Source organism: Tachypleus tridentatus, chromosome 3 (assembly GCF_004210375.1).
Source record: "Tachypleus tridentatus isolate NWPU-2018 chromosome 3, ASM421037v1, whole genome shotgun sequence".
Taxonomy (NCBI): domain Eukaryota; kingdom Metazoa; phylum Arthropoda; class Merostomata; order Xiphosura; family Limulidae; genus Tachypleus; species Tachypleus tridentatus.
In genome coordinates this window covers 34298090-34321051 of record NC_134827.1, presented here as the reverse complement: position 1 = coordinate 34321051, position 22962 = coordinate 34298090, and the positions used below count along the sequence as shown (strand labels likewise).

General features: G+C 33.5%; 2 protein-coding genes across 2 annotated transcripts in view; one reads left to right on the top strand and one right to left on the bottom strand.

Annotated features, from left to right (window-relative positions):
* Positions 1 to 8169, top strand: part of LOC143246672 (salivary peroxidase/catechol oxidase-like) — a 69428-nt gene extending 61259 nt beyond the window's left edge. The window contains exons 14-15 of the mRNA XM_076493747.1: positions 3158 to 3266; positions 6248 to 8169. Of these exons, the coding sequence (XP_076349862.1) occupies positions 3158 to 3266; positions 6248 to 6335 (197 nt within the window). The 3' untranslated portion in view covers positions 6336 to 8169. The remainder of the gene's footprint in view (positions 1 to 3157; positions 3267 to 6247) is intronic.
* A 581-nt stretch (positions 8170 to 8750) lies between these two features.
* LOC143246673 (RCC1-like G exchanging factor-like protein) overlaps positions 8751 to 22962 on the bottom strand; it is a 33243-nt gene continuing 19031 nt past the window's right edge. The window contains 9 exon segments of the mRNA XM_076493748.1: positions 8751 to 8984; positions 10505 to 10530; positions 10533 to 10589; positions 11328 to 11501; positions 13636 to 13723; positions 15984 to 16054; positions 18081 to 18191; positions 19462 to 19546; positions 22773 to 22891. Of these exon segments, the coding sequence (XP_076349863.1) occupies positions 8907 to 8984; positions 10505 to 10530; positions 10533 to 10589; positions 11328 to 11501; positions 13636 to 13723; positions 15984 to 16054; positions 18081 to 18191; positions 19462 to 19546; positions 22773 to 22891 (809 nt within the window). The 3' untranslated portion in view covers positions 8751 to 8906.

Below are 22962 nucleotides of genomic sequence, written 5' to 3'. Positions count from 1 at the left end.
CGTAGAAAAATAAAATAGAAACTAGTGTTAGCAAAATATGGAGTAGGGGCCAATGATATTCATCATTCCAAGTGATCAGTATAATGGTTTATCAATATTTAACTAATTTAAAATATTTTTCACATCTGTTGCCCATCTATGTCAAGGAAACAACTTATTACGAAATACAAAACTTGATAAGAACTAAAACGTGAAAATACAGTTACATATGCTTCATTGCATTATTTATAAGATGTAAAACACTACCAGAAAAATAATAAACTTAACAATTTTAATAAGAAATTATCATTTCTATTCTGACATTTTATCTCCGAATAATGAAATAGACTGTCGCATAATTTGTTTTCTGATTACATTATTGTCTAATAGATGTCGCTTTTTGAACACATACCTGAAGTTGAATGTTCACTGACTTTATTGATCAAAACAGAAGCATTTTTACACCTAAATTTCCAGTCAACACTATTACACACCAAGAAAAAACAAAAGACTGGAGCACTCATCAACTGATAAAACATATCACTGTAACAGAAGTCGTAACTGCTATTAACAACACAAAAAACAAAGCCCCTGGAGAATATGATATTCAAGCTATCCTCCTAAAGCAAGGCACTCAGAGATCATATGAACACCTAACAGCGTTATTTAATCTCTCACTATCAGCAGGATATATCCCCGTTTCTTGGAAGGAAGCAATAATATTAATGTTCCAGAAAGAAGGAAAGCCAGCGAATAAACCAAACAACTACCGCCCGATTAGCTTAACCAGTTGTATTGGCAAAGTATTAGAGAGGATAATTAGTAATCGTCTGTCAGTTTACTTAGAAGAAAATTCAAAATTACCAGAAATTCAAAACTGATTTCGAAAAAACCGCCAAACTACAGACCACCTGATTCGACATACAGAATCAATTACCGACAGCTTCAACAAAAAAGAATGCACTGTAGCTTGCTTTCTCGACATTGAGAAAGCATTTGACACAGTGTGGCATAACGGCTTACGACATAGATTACTTGAAATGGCATTACTCCAGGAAACTATTCGCTGGCTGTCCAACTTCCCGGAAAACAGAATGTGTTAAGTAAATGTAAATGGGGCCCACTCAGGGTCCTTTTCACCCGAAGCACTCAATGTGCCCCCACTCCGTCAATAGCAGCAACGAACCTACAACCAGTCCTAAATAACATCGAAGAATACTGCCAAAAATATAGAATCAAAATCAATATTCCAAAAACCCAAGTCATATTATTCAGCAGACTGAATAAGCTGAAAAAAGATCCACCAAAACTCTATATGAATGGATCACTTTTACTGACTGCTACTTCTGCTAAATTTCTAGGTCTAACCTATGATTCAAAATTAACGTGGTTACCACATATTAAAAATATACTGATACGAATCTGGAAAAGAGCAAACTATGCAAGAAGTCTTTCAGGTAAAATCCAAGGAACATAACCAGACAACATACTTAAAATCTACAAAACGTACGTTAGACCAACAATAGAATATGCATCACCTGCCTGGATTAACATAGCACCCACACATGTACAGAAACTTCTACGTATACAAAATTCAGTACTAACTTCAGCATATAAAGTACCACGTAGCACCTCAACCACATTCATGCACAAGTATGCAAACATAGACACAATATCTGAAAGACTCTTGCATAATTCTCTAAAATATTTCAATAAGAATTGGCATAAAAATGACTTAACGTGTGATCTCGACAGATATCACGTACATGATGTAAATAGTCCTAATACCTCTCCCCTTTTAACATGTATTTAAGAAATGTAACACAAGCTGGCCACTATGCACTAGACACTTAGTCCTTGTTTCTTTTTATTATTATAATTATTATTTTTCTTTTTTTAATCATTATTACTTTTTTTTCTCTTATTGAATTATTATTCAAGTATTGAATAATATTGAGTAATAATAAGAATTATTATGTGTGTGTGTGTGTGTTACTACAAGTAGTAGTCGCATTCTCTCTATGAAGAAAAAGGAGAAAAATACAAAAAATATATATATATATGAAAATACAAAAAAATAAAAAAATGAAGAAAAAAAACACAAGAGAAATAATAAAAGGAAAGAAGAAAAAAAAACTTCTTGTTCGTCCATGCATGGACTGTGCCCCAAAATGGGCCTGAGTATGATGTTATACTTTGACTCTGGCCCAAAGCTTTAAAAAAACAACAAAAAAAACCCTAAAGACAGACGCTATAATCGTTCGGGAGGGAGGAAGAGGTCAAATGTACCTGACCCTCCTGAGTATTTGACATCAATACCCAAATACCAACACAGTGAAACTTCACTGACTCGGCTTTCTGACATTTAGAATACGGTTTTACATCAGATATTCTTTCGATTAATGTTTTTTGTTTTAATGAAATTTAAATTATGGAGTATTTCGGACGTTAATTGAAATAAAAAATGCACAGTATCTATTATTTCTTCTCGGGTTTACTTGACATTAAATAGAAATTAGTTCATTTTTTTGAGAGCTTAAAAATACTTTCATTGTTTTATTCTTCGTAGAGCTTAGCCGAACTAAAACCAGGTTAGCCTTTCTTAACTTGTCACGCCCTCTACTAGATTTTCTAACTGAATAAAAATTTCAAACGTTAATCCTCTTAAACTTGGTTTGTTTGAATTTCGCCAAAGCCACACGAGGGCTATCTGCGCTATCCGTCCCTAATTTAGCAGTGTAAGACTATAGGGAAGGTAGTTAGTCATCACCACCCACCGCCAACTATTGAACTACTCCTTTACCAACGAAAACCCTGGCTGACTTCCAGGGTTTTCTGGATCAGTAATATTTTATAATGGTTATCATTTTGTTATTCAGTGGTATCGTTTAAGTTTTATACAGACTGAATAATTCAGTAAATTATGGTATTACCTTAAAATGGCCTCCGGATTGGTCAGCTGCAAATCGAGTTTTTATACCCGTGGTTGACAGAATACATATAGCCCAATTTGTACTTTTAGGCTTAACAAAATTAGTGCCTTATATTTAGTTTATCTTTACATGATAAAGAAAATGTTTACATTCTTGATTCATTAGTTAGTTCGTTAATACAACTCCAAACCTGCATGCTTGTTTGCTGCAAAACGTTTTAAAAATAAGTGATTCGTGTTTTTCAGAACAACTTCAGGAGATCCGTAACGTACGACTCTGTAGAGTCTTGTGTGACAATGCTGATGAAATGGATACCATTCAGCTGGAAGCCTTTAAGACTGCACATCCACAGGGGTAAACAATAATTTGAATTTTTGTTTGATAGATCAAATGCGATCGACTGAAGTCTTAATATTCTACAGTTGTTTTTAGATTTTTGAATGAACGTTATCACAGACTCTGGTATCCATGTTTCAGTAAATCATCTTACTTGAAAAAAAAAAAAAAAAAAACGTTAAATTGCTCAACTTTTACTAAAAGGAGAACCACGCCCTCTATCATCACTACTGTGACATTTTCATATATATCAGGTCATCCCATAAGTAATGTCCAAATATTTAATACAGAAAGTGCATCATCATTTCTGTCTTTGTAGAAGGTTTTAATGACTAAAATATGTAGTACAACATGTATAAAAATGTTCAGACAAATAAAACAAACTAACCCAACTCTACTTTTTCAAATCATTAATCAAATAAACCCTTATAAAGATGGATGTGTCTGAGGAGCACATTAGACATATAATGATTTATGAGTTTACAAAAGGTAATAGTGCAGCAGAAACTACACGAAACATTCAAGGTGTTTATGGTGCGGAGTCTCTCAATGAAAAAAAATGTCGAAGGTGGTTTTAGAAGTTCAGATCAGGTGACTACAGCTTAAGTGATGCACCACATTCAGGTCATCCTGTTGAGTTTAATGATGACTTGCTGCTGGCTGCACTTGATGGAAATTGTGCTGTAACAGTTGAAGAACTAGCACAGAAGCTTAATTCAACCCATTCAACAGTTCACCGTCATCTGCAACAGCTTGGAAAGGTGTCAAAACTTGGAAAATGGGTCCCACATGATTTGACAGAAACCAACGTTAGAACAAGAGTGGACATTTACACTTCTCTACACTCTCATGAACGTTACTCATCTTTTTTAGACAGGTTAGTGACTGGAGACGAGAAATGGATATCTTATAAAAATGTTAAGCGCCGCAGACATTGGTTCATTGCAGATAAACTGGCTAAACCACAGCCCAAAATGGACCTCCACCCTAGGAAATTCTTGTTAAGCGTTTGGTACGATATTATTGGTGTGATCCACTTTGAGTTGCTGTCACTCAATGTAATGATTACATCAGGCTTCTGTTGTCAACAGTTACAATGCTTGAATGTTGGACTAAAAGAAAAGAGGCCTGCTTTGATCAATCGTACAGGTGCTGTGTAACACCAGGATAATACACGACCCCATACAGCAAGGATCACATCTGTAAAGACTGAAGAACTAGCCTGTGAAAAACTTCCACATTCTTCTTATTCTCCAGACTTTGCCCCATCTGATTATCATCTATTCCAAAGTTTGCAGAACGATCTTGATGGAAAAGAGATTGGAACACATGAAGATGTCAAAACTACCCTCTTTACATTTTTTTCCTCCAAAACACCAATAATTTTACGGAAGTGGCATCCAGAAGCTTGTGAGTCGTTGGCAGGAAGTAATTAATAACAATGGAACGTCCATTATTGATTAAATAACATTAAAAGTGTTTGAAATCCTTTCTCTTTTTCTAAACCTAAAATTGGACATTACTTAAGGGATGACCTGATAATTTGTTATTGAAAATCCTCGAGGCTGATCCTCGTTAAAATTACAAACATTATGTATGGGGGCGTTCGTATTATTCGTTGTCACACTCGCAATCTGGGGTTCGAATACCCATCACCGAATATGTTCGCCCTTTCAGCCTTAAGGGCTTCATAATATGAAGTTTAATTCCACTATTCGTTGTCAAACAGCCCTCTAGTAGTTTTTCGCAAAAATTAAAATAAATCAGCTCTTTATTCACTAGATGTCGTGAATGAATTAATCTAAAACGCTGTACTTAATTTTTTCGGCTCATTATATTATATTCAACTGAAACAAAAAGAAAGTTTATTTATTTGACATTTTATCTCTGTTAATTTTAGTAATCATATAATGTTTTACACATATAACTTCACTAATCGCATGTAATATAAAACATACATATGATGTTAGCTATAGTCAGTGTTGAAAATATTTAAACAAACAATATTAGCTTACGATTTTAGTCTTGCAACCAACCAAATACACTGATCTTTATTGAAATGAAATGTGTTATACGTCAAATTCTTAAATTATGACCTTTTTCTTCTGTTTTTGGTTTGTTTTGAATTTCGCGCAAAGCTACACGAGGGCTATCTGTGCTAGCCGTCCCAATTTAGCAGTGTAAGACTAGAGGGAAGGCAGCTTGTCATCACCATCCACCGCCAACTCTTCGGTTACTCTTTTAACAACGAATAGTGGGATTGATCGTAATATTATAGCGCCCCCACAGCTGAAAGGGCGAGCATGTTTGGTGTGACGAGGATTCGAACCCGCGACACTCAGATTACGACTCGAGTGCCTTAACCGGGCCTTTTCCCCCCCACACAGATAATTAAAACATTAGTTTTAATTTACAGAGGTATGACTAACTTTGTTCGAAACAAAATAATGACGTGTTTCCGGTTTTGCCCGAAATTTTGAAATAAGCTATAAAAAAAGGCAACTCTACGTGTGTGTTTTTTAGCAAAGAACTATGTAAATACATTTAATATGTTTATATGATAGAAGAGCTGAGAAATTAATATGCACTGTGAAGTGTTGTGTGGAACTTGCAGTACTGTCAACTTAGAATTAACACCTACGTTTCTTACTTTTAGTTTCGTATAAGTTCACTGACGATCTTATTTTTATATATTAGCGTTATACATTTGATATTAAATTATTAAAACAATAAATCATATATATTATTTTTAAGACTTATAACTTAAGTAAATATTATACACGGAGTTTTTTTCTACATTAAAATAATTTTATTTACGAACTTTGTTCCTATCACCCCAACCTTCACTGGCTAACCCTAACAGTTGTTAGCAGACTAATGTTCCAGTAACAAGTCAAAACTCTTAAGTGAAAATATATTAACGTATAATTTTATATGCTTTTCGTTTTCAAGAATGCTTCTGTAAAATCATAATTTAATATTATATTTATTATTTCCAGAAATCCACGTGTAAATTGTCAAGGTAACAATATAAACCACCTTGATCTTACTAAATGGGCTGATGTCAACCACTTCAGCAGGAAGTAAGCTGACCGTTTGACAAGAAAACACCGTACAAATTTATCTTTTAAAAATACATTCAGTTTAATGTATTAGATAATTTACTCCCAACATAAAAGAAAACATGAACGCTGTTGTTAACAAAAGTAGGCTTACCGTTACTTCAGTACGTAATGTATTAATAATTCACACCACTTTACAAAAACACTAAATTTTGCATTTACCATCATCATAAGAAAAAAATAAGTGTTAGGATTACGAAAGTAATGAATACATTACTAATTATCACAATTAAATAGGAAAGTTGAATTGTGCATTTATCAATATTAGAAAATTGAGGTGTTAGGGTTAACTAAATATTGAATTTATTATTACCTACTCGTAACCATGGTACTACATTATACTATTGACTCACCTTGTGCATTTATAATTAATATATAAATATCAGATCACGCCATTTATTAACATCTTTATCACATTGTGAAGCAGAAAATAGGATTTTGATTTTTAGGTAATAATTATTCAAGCACAACTTAATACACGTCCATAAATGTCACGAAGTTATATTTCTTCGAAACTGTTTTATTGATCGGGAAATATACGTCTATTAACGACTTAACTGATTAATGCGATTTGAGTTTTAAATTCCTGAGGACTGTACTAAAGTTAATAGTGCCATAGGCGTGTTTTAGCGCTTCTATTCACAAAACGAAACAAAGTAAAACTTTAACTTAGACTCTGTTGCATGGAAAAGGGGTGACAATTCGTCTGCTATACTGACACCTTCGAATAAGATTTTTGGACGTGTCCCGTTGTTTTTGTTTAAACACCGTTAGTTCATGTTGTACTATAATTAATTTCACATACAGGTTAAGTCCTTTAACTTTAATGTATATATATATATTTATATTAATCACTCATATGCGAAGGAAGCGACAGAAGTTAACTATGACGGGGGATAGATTTATGTCTATTAAAAATACGATATCTGTGTTTTACAATCTGGATTTAAGGAGTTACTACATCCAAACTGTTTAAATGTCATATTTTGAGGAGAGTTAAACCCCCTGACCCTATAGTATTACTATTTTCATGTTTCACATGTGCTTTAGCCCCCACCACCCCCCTCAGGTAACTATTGTTCCCTCCTTCAAAATCATAACTTTATGTTAACATGTATTCACCTCTAAAAGTGTCGTAATACATAATTTACACCAATCTACTGAAAGAAAATCACAATAATTCTTTAGTTTTTATCATTTCTTTTCTGAAGATACTTGTGGTGTATTTGTTTGCAAAGTTTTCTATGTCGAATTATTTCTGGTAATACCAAAAACTGGAAAATAAAGAATTCCGATACAAAAAAAAAATTGTTTTTTTATTTCATGTTCTGACTTGTGTGCAGCTTTCAAGTGTTACGTTACTTATTACGTTTACACTGAAAAAAAAATTTTAATCGTCAGGCGACCCAATATGTCACCATATCTTTATTTAATAACTTCTAGGTAAACTATAATTTTAGGATTAGCAAATACTTGATCAAATAGTTCAAATTTTGTACCGTTTACGTGTATATATAACCATAAATTTTTAAGCCATAAACAAAACACATCAATATTAAAATACGGTTGCATATTTTTAAATATATACACACACGTACGGATATTTAGTACGTTGTCAGTGTCTACATTTTGTGAAGCCCACTTACCCATAGCTTTTTATTTCTGGAGTGTAACATACCATTACTAAGTCGCCAGCCCATCAGGTGACGATAGAAATCCATTCAGTCTGTGCACTGTTCTTGGATGAATTGTGTGGTTTTTAAATAAAGTCTGGGACTTTGTGTCCTTTAGAAAAACAACTTTTTTCTCATGATGCAGTTGTTTACATGATTAACAACAGCAGTTAAACAACAGTTTATCAAAATCACTTCACAGTTGTCGTTTTTCCATGGATTGTATCATAGTAAATTGACTATAAATAATTTGTTTACATTTCTGTGATTTTGTTAAAATGAAATTAACAAAAGACCAACCAAAAGAGAGATTTTTTTATTTAATTAATTAAAGTAACAAACTGAATGTTTGACTATTCAGTGTAAGCAGCTATTTAAATAGTATAAACCTGTGTTTTTCAAACTTTGGACAAGTAATGAATCTTCTTAAGAAATTCCTCGTGCAGACGAATTATTTTTAGTTTCTTTCCTGTGTGAAGTCACATACAATTCATTTTTCACAATAATGAATTCGTATTATCACTAAATGTATTTCACTGTTACTGAACGAGATTTTTACACGGTTTATAAAAGCACTAACTGCTAAGCTCTATTTATACAACTAGTTAGTCAAACACATAAATTTATCAAAGTTGTAATACGACCTGTAGTACAAAATTAACATCTTTGAGTTTTAAAATAATTAGGAAAAAACAACAATAAAAACGTACAGTAACTAACATTTATTTCAGTGTTCACTAAAGTTTATTAAATGTACAGATGTAGTTTTATTCTTTCTTTCCCTGTATAACATTTGTTTTCAGTATTTTTTTTACTAACTTGGAGTTTGTTCTTCTCTAAAAGTACAAATTTTACACTACACATTAACTGAATGATTTACATAGAACAGCTGTGTGATCCACTCCTAGGCTAACACTCAATACTTGGGCAGGAACTGAAACCTAAGTTACAACAGAAACCTGCATCAATTGCATGCTAAATAGTAACATTATCAGACTTTTGATAGAAATAAAATAGAAACCTATAACCTGAGCACTTTTACAGGCAGACCTTTCTTCAGAGACAAACCATTATCTTTGAACATTCAGCATTAACTGAGCAACAAATCACACTCCCAGTTTACCCCGAAAGAAGAAGGGTCCATCTTTCAAAATCACTTGGGTTATAGAGTTTCTGGTTCATTTCTGTCCAGACTTCTTCAACCTACGTGTTTCTCAACTACATTTTACCTAAACCAATTAGAGATGGTTTTTACACTGACAAGAAACTAAACAAATTTATAGACATTTCACGTAACATGTTTTATCACTGGGTTTATTCTAATTGGAGTACTTAGCAAAAATAATGTTGAATGCACTCCATGTAGCAATAACTCATTCATTCAATAATACTATGATTACTTTGATGCAAGATGTAGGTCAAAGTTAACAAAATCTGATAATATTGTAGGCCTAATATGCCAACAACATTTAACAGAAATTTCAATGACTGATAACAAAAGTTGGTTAACATACAGAAGTAAGCCTAACACTCACCAAATAATTTTACTTGAACAATCTTCTCTCACTTCAAACTCCATCTTTCACATACTGAAACATCAGTCACCGAACTAACTGCTCCTTCCTTGCTCATATTTATAATTAATGTGATATAGATTCTAGTTAAAGTTTTATATAGATACTAGTTAAAGTTTTTAATGATTACACCATCATCACAATTAGCAGCTCCCTAAATCATCTAAATTAAAATATTAAAAAATACATCTTATTTGTTTTGAATTTCACACAAGGGCTATCTGTGCTAGCCATCCCTAATTTAGCCCTGTAATACTAGAGGGAAGGCAGCTGGTCATCACAACCCACTGCCAACTCTTGGGCTACTCTTTTACCAGTGAAAAGCAAGATTGACCATCACATTATAAAGCCTCAATGGCTGAAAGGGCAAGCATGTTTGGTGTAAAGGGGATTCAAACCCACGACTCTCACATTACAAGTCGAATGTATTAACCACCAGGCCAAATACATCTTATAACAATATCTTTATGAATCTTTTATCTTTAAGTTAAGTACTTGTAGCACTGGTTTTTAACAAGTTCTCTACAGTTCTGACTTTTAAACAGTATTTTTTAGTCCTGGCTATTTGGTATAAATTTTGTGTAACAATCTAGCACAGCCTCTGTAACTGTTATTTTGTAACAATTTATTTTGTGCATTTTCTTGTAGCACTGCTTTGTTTTGGTGAGAATTATGTAATATTCTGGTGAAGATTTCACAACATTGCCTTTACAGATTTTGTAGCACTAAATTTTAATTGGTGTCAAAACAAGTTTCATTGAACACAAACTATAATTTTGTATCCTTTGATACACTGACAATTCAGTACTTTGTAACACTGGATTTTAATTAATATCAAGAAATGCAACTCTTTCATTAAACCTAATTAATTACAAAAAGCCACTTACTCGGAAAGGAAAATACTGGTCATTTTATGGCCAAGTCCAAGACAGGCATTTCTGTTTCTTCCCCACATATACAAATCACCTTGATCTGAAGGAAACAAGATATTCACAGTTACTAAAACTACTTAAAAAAGTACATTCCGGAAAAGGCAGTCACGACAAAAATGTCAACTTAATACGTTCTGTTCAAAGGTTTTATAAAACCTACCACTGAACTTGTCATGAAATCCTAAAGTTTCTCAAAATGTCTAACACACAAGTATGTATAATGTTTCCTTTAGTACAGATAAATTTACTTCATTAAAACGTGTTTAATCAAAAGCCAAGTGAGCATCTCAAAACACTGGAGAATTTCATGCAGTTGATACTTCAAAGAGATTCCACAAACTTTATTTGATAAAAACATTTTCCTGAGATGTTGCTAATTTTATCAATCTTACTTCTGTATGGTTAGAAAGCAGAGTTTTAAGCGATCAAAACCATACCGGTTACATTTGGTAAATATCAAGAAACAAACACTCAGGTCTGAGATAAAATTACATCAAAACATTTCCTTGTGGGTATTTAAGGTTGAAAACAACTTTTAACTTTTCTATAAGATCACAAAATAACTTATTAATGGTTATGTCTAGATCTGAAAACTGATAGATTGAAACTGTCTGTTGAATGACAATAAGAAGTTTTGACTTCTTTATATGAATAACAACTCAGTATAGAACCTAGATCATCACCTTACCCATTTTCTTTCAACAGAGTTACAATCCAATAAAGTTCTTGAACCAACTACACCTAGTATTCAGACACAGAGGTCGAGTACAGTACTTACTGGTAATGGCTGCAAACTGACTGAGGTTACAATTTATGTGTGCCACTTTGACCTCAGGATTAAATTCATTTCGTCCAAAGAGCTCTTCAGGAAGAAGTGTAGGTGAGTTCAACTGTACTACTTGTGGGCCTTGACCCAAGATTCCATAACCCCAGACAAATACTTGACCTTTATCTGAAAGAAAAATAGGCATTATACAATGACCATTTGGTCTTCAACTAAAATGCTGTAACATATGAAGAGAAATCATCTGTTTCCTAATCTACTAACATAATTCTTACAAGTGGTCCTAAAACAATATTACACAGCTTCAGAAAATAATTGTTTCAAACATTAACAATTATGGGCAAAAATTCCTTTCTACAGAACTAAAACCTTAGCTTAGACCAGTTCTGAACCAAAGATTTCATATTCTAAACCTATATACACTTACTTGTACTTTGTAGATATGGCCAAGTGTGTTAAGGCGTGCGACTCTTAATCTGAGAGTCGCAGGTTCGCATCCCTGTCTAGCTAAATATGCTCACCCTTTCAGCCGTGGGGGCGTTATAATGTGACGGTCAATCCCACTATTCATTGGTAAAAGAGTAGCCCAAGAGTTGGCAGTGGGTGGTGATGACTAGCTGTCTTCTCTCTAGTCTTACACTGCTAAATTAGGGATGGCTAGCACAGATAGCCCTCGAGTAGCTTTGTGCGAAATTCAAAAAACAAAACAAACTTTGTAGGTAACTAATATTAAAATGTTACACCTGGCTCTCCATCTAAGATTTCAGTATCACCAAACTAGATAACATGTACCTTGCTTCACTTGAAAAGCAAACGTTAAAATTTGACACCTGGTTCTAACCCTAAGAGTTAACATCACAAAGCTAAGTACATGTATTTGTGTGTAAAAAAATTAACATTGAAACATTACTGATTTCATACCATCGTAATTGCTTGACTGACGTATTTTTATTGTCTGTGTCAGAATAATTTTCATTTTTTCTACTGTGTAAAACCTCTTACTGAATCTAAGTTCAATACCCATCAGTAGAATATATAATTTAGTTTCCAATGAAAAAACAACTGGAACTAAAACAGTTTTTAGGACAGTATCACTATCCTGAAAGTAGTAAGAAGTTTTGAAAGTAATAAGAATTTTTTTTATAAAAAAACCCTAAATAATGAGATTATAAGCCTAAAGAGAAAATTACACATTTTTTAGTGATTTATCGTCCAAGTATACACATCTTACTTAATAGATAGAAAACAAAAACATGTTTTCAAAGATAATAAAATTATGCCATCCAAAAAAAATTTTTATGTTGAAAGTATTTTCAGCTGGGAAAAAGAACTTTATGTAATTTATGTTCTATCAAAACTAATAAAACATTTTGTTTTTCATTAAAAATGTACTTATTTACAATTCTAGAAATGTAACATATATTTACAACTGTGTCATTGTGATGAATTTTGTGTTGGTGAAACACGTGATTTAATATTAAGGATGAATTTATGAAAATTCCATGTTAGAAATCCAAGGGAGGAAAAAAGAAAACCCACTACATCCTAAACAAACGTTTCAATGAATGTAATTTAAAGAAATTTAAATTCCAGTACGAACAATATTTTCATGTATTCCCTTTAAGGTAATGTAATTTAAAGCACAAAGATTAATTTTTAAAAAATGCTTCACAAATGTTTTGGCACCATTTTTAATAGGCAGACATAAGAGGAGAGGAGTAACAGCAGTTACATTACTTGCAATGGTAAAAACTATTACTAGAAATCAGAAGATGGACATTAAAGTAGATAAAGAAGGTATATTGTGTATTACATTGTTAAAGATGATGGAATTAATCTACTCTTGTATAATAACATGATGAATTATAATTAAAATAGTTTTAATCAATAGAAAAATGATAAATGAAAGAAAAGGAAAAGTCTATATATATATATATATACATGACAAGCTTGACCAACTGACAGCTGATTCAATGTACAGAGTATAGTCCACCTCTGGTAATTGAATGCAAACGTTATGGTGTAGGGTTTGCAGTAGTCATTCTGAGCATGCTTAGGGCAGCCACAGTCAATGGTTAAACTAATTTAAATTTGAACATATTTGATTTATATAAGAATTGCATTCACTTTATTTCTGTTTGGTTTACCTGCAAAATTATAGCCTGAAATGCGACATTTGAAATCACAAAATTGGTAGAATTGGAAAAAGAAACACAAAAGGAGAGAGTGAATGAAAACAGAATTTGAGGATTTTAATGTTTTGTTAGATACAAAGTAAACTATTAAGAGAACATGTAATTACCATTTAAAATGGCACACATGGTTCCACCTACAGCAGCATCCACTATCTTCCCTATATTACTTAATGGCACATGTCTCGGCACATTAATCTACACAAATGTGAAAAAAAATTGTCAATTACAAGAACATTTTTAAACATTAGTTTCATAATATTAATATTTCATTCTTTAAATCATTTTTCAAATGTTATTTCAAACTGAAAATCTATGAAAAAAAATGTTTTTTATATGTACTATTAACACAATACACAGTTTGGTCAAGTCTACTGTAACAATACTCTAATCACAAAAGCCACACTGTTCTTGGTAGAACTTTCTATATATATCATATAACTTACATTAGAGCTACACAATAAGGACCACCTTCACATAGGTGTTCACAATTTTGAACTAATAGGCTAAAGTAGAGTTTTTCAACCACCAATCTGCCGACTGACACCATTGTATCAGAGCCATCTTGATGGTCAATGAAATTTCAGGAAAAAGAAGCGAAAACTGACAGAACAGTCATGCGCAAACCACAAACTGACAGAACAGTCATGCGTAAACCACAAACTGACAGAACAGTCATGTGTAAACCACAAACTGACAGAACAGCCATGTGTAAACCACAAACTGACAGAACAGTCATGCGTAAACCACAAACTGACAGAACAGTCATGCGTAAGCCACAAACTGACAGAACAGTCATGCGTAAGCCACAAACTGACAGAACAGTCATGCGTAAACCACAAACTGACAGAACAGTCATGCGTAAACCACAAACTGACAGAACAGTCATGCGTAAACCACAAACTGACAGAACAGTCATGCGTAAACCACAAACTGACAGAACAGTCATGCGTAAATCACAAACTGACAGAACAGTCATGCGTAAACTACAAACTGACAGAACAGTCATGCGCAAACCACAAACTGACAGAACAGTCATGCGCAAACCACAAACTGACAGAACAGTCATGCGTAAACCACAAACTGACAGAACAGTAAACCACATGACAGAACAGCGTGCGTAAACCACAAACTGACAGAACAGCCATGCGTAAACCACAAACTGACAGAACAGCCATGCGTAAACCACAAACTGACAGAACAGTCATGCGTAAACCACAAACTGACAGAACACAGCAAACCACATGACAGAACAGCGTAAACCACAAACTGACAGAACAGTCATGCGTAAACCACAAACTGACAGAACAGTCATGCGTAAACCACAAACTGACAGAACAGTCATGCGTAAACCACAAACTGACAGAACAGCCATGCGTAAACCACAAACTGACAGAACAGCCATGCGTAAACCACAAACTGACAGAACAGCCATGCGTAAACCACAAACTGACAGAACAGTCATGCGTAAACCACAAACTGACAGAACAGTCATGCGTAAACCACAAACTGACAGAACAGTCATGCGCAAACCACAAACTGACAGAACAGTCATGCGTAAACCACAAACTGACAGAACAGTCATGCGTAAACCACAAACTGACAGAACAGTCATGCAAAAACCACAAACTGACAGAACAGTCATGCGTAAACCACAAACTGACAGAACAGTCATGCGTAAACCACAAACTGACAGAACAGTCATGTGCGTAAACCACAAACTGACAGAACAGTCATGCGTAAACCACAAACTGACAGAACAGTCATGCGTAAACCACAAACTGACAGAACAGTCATGCGTAAACCACAAACTGACAGAACAGTCATGTATAAACCACAATTGTAACCAAGAGGATCAGAAATGGTGTAAGAAAATATTACAAAGGTTGCAAAACGTGGAACTGGAGGGAAGGCACACAGTTAAAAGCACCATCTGCCAAATCTTGGGTTACTCACATTTAACTGAAGAATAAGATCTGTACATCATGGCTTCAAGTGTAAAGTACTCTGTGTCTTGAATCACGAATCATTAGATTCATAGGCTAACTACTAGACCAGACCATACCTGAACCTAGGAAGACAATCTAATGTACAAGGTGAACCGTAAGTCCCTACCCATCCATATGTTATTATGTTATATTCGATTACGCATGTATTATAAATTTGTTTTTTTCAGAGAAATATAGCCGATGTAAGCCCATTTACACTTGAAAATGTCTCACAGAACATGGCGTTGCATAATATTATGCAGCGAGAATGAGGGACAGCACACAGATACACTGGATACATAAGATATATAGATGGGTAGGGACTTACGGGCCACCCTGTAGAAATATATTGTTCAATAAACAAATGTTACAGATTTCTAAAAATACACACACACACACAAATTCAGGTATAAAAATTAGAAACAATATTCCACAAGATGTATGTTTAACTCCAACTAATATCAACTCACCTGTAACGCATCTGTAATATTACTGAGCTGACGATATTCAGAATTCCCCCACCCAAACAAATCACCATTATCTGTTGAGAACAAAAACAAAACTTTTAATACACATGTTTATAGTAATAAATAAACCACTTGAATCTATTTTAAAGATATTTTTTCATCTAAGTACAGAGACTGTTCAAGCCCTGTATTCCTGAGCATTGATTTTATCTGTTTGAGCTGATGATAGAAGTGGAATGTAAAATACGATGGTTGATTTTGGATAGCTTTGCACCCTTGAAGTTTCAATGATAAAGTCCTCCATGGAGCACAAAGGTGATGCACTCTAATTGCTCCATCTGCAAGAATTGATTTCATATCCTGCAGAAGAAAATAATATCACTTTCCTTATATTTCATAAAGCGCAACTTTGGAGCAAGCCACCATCAAGGAACTTGTACAACTTTAACTATAGATAACATGTACAGGATTAACTACAACTTCTGGAATCATGTTAACATTTCATTATATTATTTTAGTGGTATTCAACCTTAATACCACCTTCTTGTGCTGAAATCACATGTTAGTCTCTTAATGTCACAAATCTTTTGTCATGATGTACCAAAATCACATGTTAGTCTCTTAATGTCACAAATCTTTTGTCATGATGTACCAAAATCACATGTTAGTCTCTTAATGTCACAAATCTTTTGTCATGATGTACCAAAATCACATGTTAGTCTCTTAATGTCACAAATCTTTTGTCATGATGTACCAAAATCACATGTTAGTCTCTTAATGTCACAAATCTTTTGTCATGATGTACCAAAATCACATGTTAGTCTCTTAATGTCACAAATCTTTTGTCATGATGTACCAAAATCACATGTTAGTCTCTTAATGTCACAAATCTTTTGTCATGATGTACCAAAATCACATGTTAGTCTCTTAATGTCACAAATCTTTTGTCATGATGTACCAAAATCACATGTTAGTCTCTTAATGTCACAAATCTTTTGTCATGATGTACCAAAATCACATGTTAGTCTCTTAATGTCACAAATCTTTTGGTATGATGTACCAAAATCACATGTTAGTCTCTTAATGTCACAAATCTTTTGTCATGATGTACCAAAATCACGTTAGTCTCTTAATGTCACAAATCTTTTGTCATGATGTACCAAAATCACATGTTAGTCTCTTAATGTCACAAATCTTTTGTCATGATGTACCAAAATCACATGTTAGTCTCTTAATGTCACAAATCTTTTGTCATGATGTACCAAAATCACATGTTAGTCTCTTAATGTCACAAATCTTTTGTTATGATGTACCAAAATCACATGTTAGTCTCTTAATGTCACAAATCTTACATTACACTGAAACAAGTTATATCTATATATTAAAGAGAAAGAAAAAAATTCACTGTTATTACGACTGGTTCAGTTTGTTTGGAATTTCAAGCAATACTACACGAGGCCTATCTGTGCTAGCCATCCTTAATTTAGCATCGTAAGACTAGAGAGAAGACAGCTAGTCATCACCACCCACTGCCAACTTTTGGGCTACTCTTTTACCAACAAATGGTAGCATTGACCATCACATTATAATTCCCCACAGCTGAAAGGGCAAGCACATTTAGTGTGATGGGGATTTGAACCTGTAACCCTCAGATTACGAGTCAAGTGGTTAAGGCACTTATATATATACTTGCTCAGTGCTAATATAGGCCCGACATTGGAATACTAAAAATAATACAACTGTTTACTCAATGGCTCCTGTTCTAGATCAGTAGGTTTTAGGTTTTTCTCTAACTGATAGAACCCTAGTTGCTAATTACTTTATTCAGTTGCTACATTTATATGTAACATACAGTGAAACTGGCTTAGTTTGATAATAATACAACTATGTAATAATATAAAAATATTGTTATATTTACTCCATGTAAGTCAAATGAAAAAAAATAATTTAACTGGATTTATCAACAGTCACAAATTCATCATCATTCCAAAAATGAAAAAAAATTTTTAAAACATTTTGTATTTATGTAAAAGACATTTCATCTGTAGCACTGAAAATTCAGACAAACATCTAGAATCTGTTTGGAATTCTATTGCTTACCCGACACAGCTAACACACAATCGACAGAAGTAGATAATTTTACAATTCTCTCCATCTCAATATCTCCTTTCACCAGACATGGTTTTCCTTGACTGTTGTAGTGGCCTAGACCTGAAAAAAACATTAAAATACAAAAACACAGTTTAATCCATGTCTGTTCTTTAATAGATCTGGGTTATTCACAGTAAATGCTGTACATAACCACATTGTATTACAACAAACAATTTGTTTTGTATTTTAAATATAGCTGACGTAAAATGCACTTTCTTGTTTAAAAAATATAGTTAATAACCGGAAAATATTTTTATCCTATGTTCACAAAAATTATTCATATACTTCAGAAGTTAACACTTCTTGGGGTTTTCATTACACATCCACATGTTTGAGTGACTTTATCTGTTCTTTACAGAACATCTGAGGATGAAGAAGAAATTCACAGATATTTCTACCAATATTGGCCTAATTTTTATTTTTATGTTTTGAAAAACTTAAGACATTATTTTACTTCTCTTTTACCTTTAATCTCCCATTTTATGATCTTAATCAAACATTTTTCTGAGAACCACTTACATAATGTATCAAATGATACAAATTCCATCAGGAAACCAATGGATGCAGACCTCTTCACAATTCAGTGCCACAATTGTACTTATCAAAAGTTCTGTGGTGTTTCAAATGTCATGCCTCACCAGAACTCTTGGTGTGACTTATGTTCACACAAGATACTACTGCATATTTAGTAACACTTGTCATCTAATCCAAGTATTTGGACAGACAAATATCTTGATATTTTTATGAGTCAACTGTAGTTTTTGTTTTAACAGACCTGATGCCACAGGAATTAGTCTATCCTGGCGAGTTTCATCTAGACCAGTAACTACATAGTATGTTATAATACCTGTGCTTCTACACTAAATCTACTTAACATTATATTAATTTTTATGTTAAGTTAAAATGTTAATATCTGGTATGAAATGAGATTAAATTAGTACATAAATGGGGAAGAAAACAGCAGAAACATTAACTGTAAGATGGTGATAAGAGATATACTCAAACCCACAACACAAGTGTAAAGAACTTTCAGAGATTCACCACTAAACAGGAGAATAGGAACAATCCCCTTACATAAAAGCAGGAGATGCCATTGAAGGATCTGAGGCAACACCTATTGTGCCATAAAAGATTAATAAATAGTGGAATGACTTAGAAATTGTGATAACTATTTCTTGAGATCTGGATTGTAATGAAAACATACTCAATTACTCTGGGAGAGTGAAACTAAATTTTAGAAATATGTACAATAGTTTCTGACCATATTCCTTTAACCTAAATACATGAAGGATGGTAACATCCTATTTACAATATCCAAATGTGCACATACCTGTTTGACCATCTGCTCCCCATCCACAACTGTACACTCTGCCTTCTTTTGTTAAGAAAAGTGTGTGATCTTGACCACAAACAACCTATGAGACAAAGAGAAATTAAGGGTTAACTTCTGCTCACTGCTAACTATTAATCTCAGCTTGTTTATAATAAGAAAAAGTATTCAGATATATAAGAGAGGAGACAACAGTAGAAAGATAAAATCCATCACAGTTTACTGTTATCTTAAGTCTATTTTTCAAAGTGTACTAACACATTCAAGTTTCTAACATGACACTGTGCAAGGGTCATATCTGATACTAACAAAGGACAGTCTGCTAGAGGAATAGAAGAAAGACTAAACCTTTCAGCCAACTAACTTGAATCTCATACTAAGACTTGTGTTTTGTTAAGCAGCTCACAGTTACAAGGTTGGTGTTTTTTATCTTGGTAGAATCTATTAACTTAAGATTTCTGAACCAAAGGCTTTTTTTTTTAAAATAAATATCTGGTTGATTCTTGGTCACTTGAGCTGCTGGCTTTTGTAAGAATGTTTCTGTTAACACTTTTTATTTCTACTGTATTGGTTTTGATCAGCTAGTTACACAAACTCATTTCTCTACAGAAGTCTCTGTTATTTTGTGTTAGTAGCTGATCCTTGGTGGTCTAGTTCAGCTAAATATACAAACTCCTAATTCTTTATTGAAATCAATGTTAAGATGTTACAGAAACCCACAAAATCAAAAAGTCCTCACTCTTTTCAATTCTATTGTAATTTCATTAACATCTGTATCAGAAAAGAAAACTTGGCTAAGCTGGTTTTCCTTTTCTATATCTTGCATTGTCCACAATAAGAGATTAAGACCAACCTCCTTTAATTCCTATAATGTTTTTTACATCACTTCCTCAATCATTCTGTATTTGTGGGTTAAGATATTTCACTTTGTTGTCCTTTTAAACTGACTGTTTTACAAGGGGATCACATTTCTCTCCTATTTTTTTTCTCAGTGTCTTAAAAATAACCAGATGGAGAATAGCCAAGATAAGAGCAACATCAATATTTCTCATTAAAATTTGTGTCCAATAACTCAGCTGTTTTTAGCATTCTGCATCTAAATTTGGGTCAAGTTTCGTTATTTTTTCACGTGTCATAAGTGACACAGATGGCTAAGTATGAATGCATCATTTCATGTCCTTTAATTCTTCAAGAAATGTCTTGCCTATCTCTTATTCTAACTAAAAATATCTCAGTGAGAGACATGTTTCTGATCTCCAAACAGCCGACATAGTTTACAAAATGCACTACACAGTTTCAATAAAACAACACAACCACTTCCTGGGAACTTTATCTTCACTTTTAGTTTGTTTGTAATAATATTCACTGAAATGTCATCACCTTTCTTCTAATTCAAGAGAAGGATTCTGTAGATTTTCAAGAACTATTTCTGATAATTGATTTTTTACACTGCTATCACTGTCCACATCTACTGGCAAGTTTGCTCCATCAGCTGGGAATGAGTCATGTAGATGACTATTACTAACTTCAGTTTTTAGGTTTATTTTGTGCATTTTAAATAAAGGTTTCATTATTTGCTATACTTCTCTAATCATTAGTCTCCAAGATTGACAATAGAACAATGTTATCAAAGGGTGCACTGGAGTTGGGTTGTTGATGATGTAAAAGCATTACCAAAGGGGCACTGGAGTTGCTGATGATGGAACAGTGTTACCAAAGGGTGCACTGGAGTTTTTGACAATGGAACTGTTACTAAAGGGTGCACTGGACTTGATGATGATGGAACTGTTATCAAAGAGTGCACTGGAGTTGTTGATGATGGAACAGTGTTATCAAAGAGTGCACTGGAGTTGTTGACAATGGAACTGTTATCAAAGGGTGCACTGGAGTTGTTGATGATGGAACAGTGTTATCAAAGGGTGCACTGGAGTTGTTGATGAATGGAACAGTGTTATCAAAGAGTGCACTGGAGTTGTTAATAATGGAACAATGTTATTGAAGGGTGCACTTGATGAGTGTTATGATGGAACAGTGTGCACTGGTTATGAAAGAACAGTGTTAAAGAGTGCACTGGAGTTGATGTTATCAAAGTGCACTGGACTTGATGAAAGAACATAATGGAACAATGTTAAAGTTGTTTGAAGGTGTAATAAAGTTGGATAAAGCACTGGACTTGATGAAAGAACAGTGTTATCAAAGGGTGCACTGGACTTGATGAAAGAACAGTGTTATCAAAGGGTGCACTGGAGTTGATGAAAGAACAGTGTTATCAAAGGGTGCACTGGACTTGATGAAAGAACAGTGTTATCGAAGGGTTAGGTTTGAGAATGTCAAAAGGTGTAATAAAGTTGTTGATAGTGTTATCAAAGGGTGCACTGATGTTTTCAATTTGTATAATACTAATGTATTATTATAATACCAGTGGCTGAGATGATGTTACTTTTGGCAATGTTATTTTATACAGTTATGTCACTCACAACATAAAATGAAAAATGTGCTGAAGAAAATAGTCGCTACACTTCACTTCTTTCAGTCAATCCTGTATGATCCTAGAGATCCAATGTGTATGGATCCTTAGTCTGATTGGAGACAGCAGGACCGGGTTAGTGAAAGCCCAACAGCAGTATTACCAGAAAAAATTAACAATTATTGGCCAAAATAATAAACTAATTGGCAAATTATATAAATTCCAATCAGATGCCTCCTCTCAGATTCTAAAAAAGGCTTTCCAGGTTTACAGCAGCTTCTTAATATCACAAACATTTAATTTTGTAGTTCTTGAGAACTAAAATGATGGTTCTGATGATAGGTTTGGTGTGATATGACTCAATAAGTAAGATTATAGAACTGCTGCTTGGTATCACAGATGAAGAAAAAACGTTAGTTTTTTTTTAGAGAAATTAGAATTGAAATTAATATTTATGACTTTTCAACTTTCTGAAAATTCTAGTATTGCAGTTACGGTTTTGATGGTGTGTCTTGATAAACAAGGTATCTTTCACTCAGCCCACAAAATTGTTTTTCTTTTGATTTTTATCACACTTACACACCACCCTAAAAAATAAACATAACACTTGAAACTAAGATTCAACACCTTCACAATCAATCCATGTGGCCACAAATGTAGGACTATTACAATGAGGATTTCAGATAACACACACTATTATTGAATGTTTTAAACATATAAATAAAAATAAGCACAGTAACGGCAAGTACAAGTGGCAGAAATCAAACGTTCATCAAAACTTCCTATATTAAGGGCACGTTATTTTGATATCTGAAAATATATTTATTCATAACATGAATCTTACATCTGTCACTTCCTCATCAATTCCACTGACTTTATTTATTCTTGTGCTACCTTCGTAGACTTCGTTCTCGACTATTACTCTGCCACACTGTCCAAAAGCATTATTTCCCAATGTAAATACTAAAATAACAAAAGAATATTTCAGTGACCTTTAATCTGTGACCAGTCACAGAACTTTAAAGTTAATATTA